The sequence below is a fragment of the Mustela nivalis genome (assembly GCF_964662115.1).
Source record: "Mustela nivalis genome assembly, contig: HAP1_SCAFFOLD_462, whole genome shotgun sequence".
Taxonomy (NCBI): Eukaryota; Metazoa; Chordata; class Mammalia; order Carnivora; family Mustelidae; genus Mustela; species Mustela nivalis.
The window spans coordinates 227,034-233,251 of NW_028136194.1; the positions used below are offsets into that span (position 1 = coordinate 227,034).

At 41.7% G+C, this 6,218-nt stretch overlaps 1 protein-coding gene across 1 annotated transcript in view; it reads right to left on the reverse strand.

Annotated features, from left to right (window-relative positions):
- The window catches only part of HIBADH (3-hydroxyisobutyrate dehydrogenase), a 106,693-nt gene extending 102,098 nt beyond the window's left edge, over positions 1-4,595 (reverse strand). Inside the window, exon 1 of the mRNA XM_082749994.1 lies at positions 4,348-4,595. Within this exon, the coding sequence (XP_082606120.1) occupies positions 4,348-4,438 (91 nt within the window). The 5' untranslated portion in view covers positions 4,439-4,595. The remainder of the gene's footprint in view (positions 1-4,347) is intronic.
- Positions 4,596-6,218: the final 1,623 nt, after the last annotated feature.

A 6,218-nucleotide genomic window follows, 5' to 3' on the forward strand; every position in this document is an offset into this window, starting at 1 on the left:
TAATCAGCAAGTTTCCTTGACTATCAGTGGTAACACTACTTAAATGAACAGCCAGGAGGAACACAGACCACAGGCAACACAAGTCATCCAGAAAAAGAGCAGGAGTTGGAAAAAAGATAATACTAGAAAGCTATCAAAGGCATCACTGAAATTTCTGATTATAATTAAGTCTGAGGTCTGAGATGGTTACAGATAAACCTAGAGAGGGACTTGATGCAATGAGGGTGCAGAAAAGTATGTCTATGTATTTGGAGGGGGAAAGGAGGGAGGGGTCAAAGGACCAAGTGAGATGACAATGATATACAGCACACTGGTTAACAACAAGGGGGCAGGAGGTGGTGTAATATTAACCAGAAGGCTAGTTCAGCTTTTGAAATATGGGTAGTATAGCAATTCCTAGCAGTGAGATCTTGGAAGAGGTGTAGGAGAGCACTGATGTTAGTTGTTATAGTTGAGGCTCAGCTTTGGATAAGCCAATATGAAAATCAGTGAAAATAAAGTTTTTTAATGATGGGCTCAGTTGTTCTCTTCATTTCATTCTTGCTTGTGGCAAAAATAGAGAAAGGGTAGTATAATTAGATGATTTAATGTCAAAAGAGAGGAGTTTTTACTGATGGTGATAATATTTAAGAACAACTCTGAAGGACAGCCATATACAAGACCTAGGTTCCAACCCAGGCAAGGTCACTTCTTAGACATATGCCCCTGAACTAAGAAGTTACCTAACTTCCCGAGACATTAAGTTTTATCAACAAGAGTCACTACTTCAGGTTATTAAAAGACATTTAAGGACTCCTTGAGATAATACACGTAAAGTGCTGAGCAGTGCCTGGCACATGATAGGTCATTAAGTATTTGCTACTTTTACTATCAGTAGTCAAGAAGCAGTATGGGGGTACAAGTCCTATGCCAAATGGCCATTTTGTCCAGCAGGTAAGAAGAGCCAGAGTGTTAGAAAAGGGACACAGCGTATTTTAGAGGATGCTCTCTAAGGAAATAGAGCTCTTACTTAAGGTGAAGCATCAGGAGTGCTTGGACAATGAAGAATATGCTCCTAAAGAGGCAGAAATTCAAATAAGCATTAAAGAATTCTTACCCTAAATTCTTATACTTTCAGACTTAACACATTTTCCTTTAAGTACATCACTCACATTAATGTGTAGAAATAGAATCAGATGATAGCTAAAATCAAGCTGGCAAGAAATCAGTCAACACAATACAAAAATGACCCTGGTTGACTGGTAAACAAACTAGCTAGAAAATTTGGCAAAATTAGGCTCTAAATCTATAGATGTAAAATTTATCGGTTATGTCCTTTTTCTCTAATACAGGGGCAAAGTTATCTACAGCTTCGTAACATGCAATGCTACCAAAAACCAGCCTATTCTAAATATCAAAATGCAAAAAAACTGTAGAAAACTGGAAAATATGAAAAAGTATCATCATGGGGGAAAAGTTAATCTCCCTACACAAAAATAATCACTATTAGCATTTTGCATAGTCCTGCCAGTCTTTTAAGTGCATTTTCTCATTATATTGAGATTATATTGTATACACAACTTTTATCCTATTTTATTACATAATATTATGTCCTAAGTATTCTATTTGCTTTAATACTAAGCGTTAACCAAACTAAGGGTGGTGACTTACTCTACAAAGGCCTTTACTGTTTGAGTTATTTTAGAAATAATGTAACAAGTATGTAATCTCACAAGTCTAAGGTCAACTTTTGGTCCAAGGACCATATGCAGCTTTTCAGAGCTTTATGTGCAACCCTAGAGGCTAATGTTAAGGAATAAACTTCTGTGTATCTTATTTATACTATGCATTGCTTTGAAAGTAGATTTCATATACACAAAAAGGGCGATAACAACAACAAAAAAAAAAGTTATTCCCACTTCTGTATATGATTCCGGTTAATTTTCCCACTCCACTTTTGGTCGGGGGTCATTTTAAGACCGTGATACAAATTATTTTTCCATGTACATGTTGATGAGTCACAATGAATACAAAGGGCCTATAATTATAGATTTTTTTCTGTCAGTTTAAAGAAGTCTAAACTACAACTAATTACCTTTTAAGATAAAATACAAAACTTTTAAATAAATGGTGATGAAATAGTAATATATGTAGAGTTTAGTATTTCTTTTAGTTTTCCTTTTTGATGTTTTTAATATTTTAAAATTAAAGTATGCTATTAACTAGCAACCTTTAGTTCTCTTTTTTTAGTAAGCAAATTGCATGGATCTTTGTAATAGTATCATCCATATGATATAAACACACTAAACATACAATAGAGACAAATCTCCCACAGAATTCAGAACACTTCATAACATTACTATTTGAACGTGTTTCTTTCTGTCCCTAGACTCTAGATTTCTGCGCAAATTTATTTATTTTTTAAGACTCCAATGTCAAAAAAGGTAACACAAAAGTAAATTTAGTGGGGTGCCTGGGTGGCTCAGTTAAGCATCTGCCTTCGGCTCAGGTCATGAGAGCCCCATGTAGGGCTCCCTGCTCTGCAGGAAACCTGCTTCTCCCATCCCCACTCCCCCTGCTTGTGTTCCCGCTCTCGCTATGTCTCTCTCTCTGTCAAATAAATAAATAAATAAAATCTTTGGGGGAAAAAAAAGTAAATTTAGTGAACTAAAATTCACAGAAACATTTAAACAATTCCAAGTAAAAACAACTGTTGAAATGTTTTAAGCAATCGTCACAAAATGAAATATTTAAAATTCATCATAAGTCTACCTCCATACATCTTTGGGTCAAAAGGTCAAAGAACCCAAAGAACAAGATTATACGCCAAAGTAGTCTAACCAGCACTATGGTAGGCTCTCCCAGTTGAGAGGCAACTATGACAGTTTGGGGCCTCAGGCTCTTCCAGCATGAATTCAAAAAACTTTCATATCTCTACTGGGTACATCCAAGGTTCATTAAAATATCATTAGAACACCTTATAAAACCACTAAGTAGTACATATATCTTCCCTGGCTAATCAACACTGAAACAATAGCTCATTCATGTGAAAACTGGAGTTACATTTAGTACTGGAAAAGTGACTAACAGATTTAAGTATCTCCAAAGTGGGAGGCATTTTTTTGTAGCTCAATACATACATGTAGCTCAAATACTGGTTACACTCAAGTTTAGCAGATTCTGTGAGTTTGTTATCTTCTTACTGTGATTGTGTAGCAGCTGTTCTCTTGCATCACATAGAGCCTAAGCCAGACAGGAAATTCACAGTTCTGCTTAGGTATTACTGAGCCTGAGAAGGGAAGCTATCAAGCATTAAATTCCCAGCCTGGTATTTTTCTACGTGATCAGACAAATATTAGTACCAAGGCTTTTTAAAAAATCCCGAGTATGAAGCTGCTCAATAGTGCATTGTTACAGTCTCAAACTTTTACAAAAAGACAATGGCAATGTCTCCATAAATCAACCAATTTTTTCAATTAAAGAGGAATGCTGGTGTAGTAGAAGCTACAGGAATGAGAAAAAAAAATCAAGAACTACTTTCTGGATCCTGATGGGATACCTTAATTCATTCATCCAAGGGGCCTCAGGTTCTCCATTGGGAAAACGACAAAGATTAGATCTCTGTGCATCTAAGAAAGTGCCTCTTCCTAAGTCGATGGTTGGCTTCCATAAGTTATAATGGTGTGCGGGGAGAAACAGAGTATGTGCAGGCCACAATTTTAAGGACGCCGAAAGTGTCTTGGTTAATAATCTGACAGAAGTGCCAATTTCAGGTAGCACAGTTACCAAAAAAGCAGGGCAGAGGAGGCAACTCGTGCTAGTCAAGGGGGTGACTTAAAACTTTGCTGGAATGACTTGTCACCTGGTTTGTATAGACGACCACTTGCGTAAGACCATCCTACGCGATTAAGGTGGTTAAACAAAAATCAAACCCCACTGCCCGACGGCACGCCCACCAGGGTGCATCGCTGGGGGCGTTGAGAGTCACAGGGATGGGGCCAGGTCCACCCTGAGGCTGGGCCCTCCAACTGTCTTCGCAGCCTTTACTCCAAAGAAACACGCCCCAGAGCCAAACATTCCTCCCTTAACCAAGCTCTTCCCACCCCTTCTTAAGACCCCAAAAAGGCGCTGAAAGCCATTCATCTGGATCCCGGGGGGGGTGGAGAGGGATTACTGGGGGGTGAGGGGGAAGACTAGCTGTGCGAGAGGTGACCGCAGAAGAGGCCAGGCCTTGGGACCAGCCAAAACTGGGGGTTTTAAGCCCCGACCCAACCGCAGCGCCTCCCGTGAAAACACCTCTTCGGCCGTCAGGGCGCGAGAAGCGGGTAGCCGGAGGAGGGACGGGGGGAGAAGGCGCGAGGTCCTTACCCGCTGCAAGGCTGTACGCTGCCGGGCGCTGCCGGCGGCTCCAATACCGGAGGCCGGAGACGGCTCCGCGGAGCCGTAAGGAGGCTGCCATGCTGCCCCCGCCCCGCCTCCCCGCGGTGACCTCCGCGGCTCCCGACTCACCCACTGACTGCAAGTGTGCGCCGCGGAGCGGGCGGGACCCACCACGGCGTGGGGCCGCACGCGCACGCGCTCTGCAGCTCGGGGCGGGCGCCCACCGATGAGGGGAGGAGCGCGACGCGAAGAGGCGCGGCCGGGCGAGACAGGGGTCGTCAGTCCGCTTACGGATAGGGAACCAGACCAATCAGGATTCTCAGGTCTCCGCACTTCGCTAACCAATAGGAAGCCTTTAGGAACCCCACCCACATAAGCGCCCTGGCCCCGCCCCCAAACTCCTCCCTCGTCTAGCGACTGCAGGCGGGAGTCTCCTTATTTATCAAAACGCAGCGGGTGTGCGGGAGGCGGTGGCTGCCACTCACTGTTGGCACCAACGAGCGCCTGACCCTACGGAACCGCCCTCTAGGAGGGTGTAACTGCTCGTGCTGCCTCGGTGCAGACAAGAATAAAACTGATTCGCTGCAGCTGCTGTAATTTTTATGCAAAAGCAGAAATTCCTAGGCTAAGTATAGGGACCCATTTTTAAGTTCAATAATACGCGGATCTCCTAATGTTAGTTAGTACTTGTATTTTTAGTGTCTGTTCATTGAAAAACAACAGAAATCTACCACTAATGTGATAACTTTGATACGCATTTCACTTTAACACAACAATTCTCCATAAATTTGAGAAACAGTAGGAAAACAAGATGGTAACATTATTCTATTTGATGGGTAGAATTTCTAGGAACTCTATTCCCATATATATTTCTTTAATGTTTTGAAAATTCTGCATTTTGTAAGCAAAAACTAAGGAGAAATGAAAATACCAAAAAAATAGCCTATATGTATGTGTGTCAGAGAGAGAGCTATTCATTCTTCTTTCTGTGCTTAGTGTACATATTTGAGTCTCTGAACCCTTTGGCAACAACTGCAGGGCTTCCCATCTCCACTGACCCCATAAAAGGGTTGTGAGGCCCGCACACTCCAAAGCAAGACTTGCAACCTTTGCAGAAAGGTAGTATAGGAGAAAAAACAGTGAAGAGTGTCTAGGGCAATAGAAATCCCAAGGTGTCCACCCCCACCCCCAGATTCATTCTATTTATTCATTTGCCTAGATTGTGCTTACCCAACCTTTTAATCTGAGCAGTAAAATCAACAGATTTGACTTTGACCTTATTTTTCACTTCTGCCCAGTCAGTCATGGAGTTGGAAGTACCTAAAGGAAAAGGAAAGAAACTGGATAATTTCCAAGCAGGTTCTTTCATGGTTCTGGGTAGGCTAAAAATGTTTCCAGGAACTAGTACAGAGTGCAAGGTTCACATTTCTAACTGGTACAAAAACAACTCCTTTCTTTGGCTATCTCTCCACGGCACCAACCAAAAAGAAGGAAGAGAGGGAGGGAGGGAAAAATGAAGGGAGGAAGGAAGGAAGGAAAGGGGAAAAGTTATTTCAGCATTGGGACGGTCTCCTAGATTTGGGTTCCTGTCCAAATCTGTTTAATTGGTTTCTGGAGAATGTCCTACCTGATCTCTCTCCAGTTTATTTGGATTTTAGCTGGAATAGACCTCCTGCAACCAATAAATGTAGTCCTATGGATTTCTATAATTAACTGCTGAAATGTGCTTTGCTTTTCGATTATGTCAGCCTGCATAGCAGAGCTATTTACAACACAGGACAACATATCAATTGATCTCCCAGCTCCTAAACTTTATATCCCAGTCCTCTTGAGATTTTATATCCAATCAGATCGTTTTT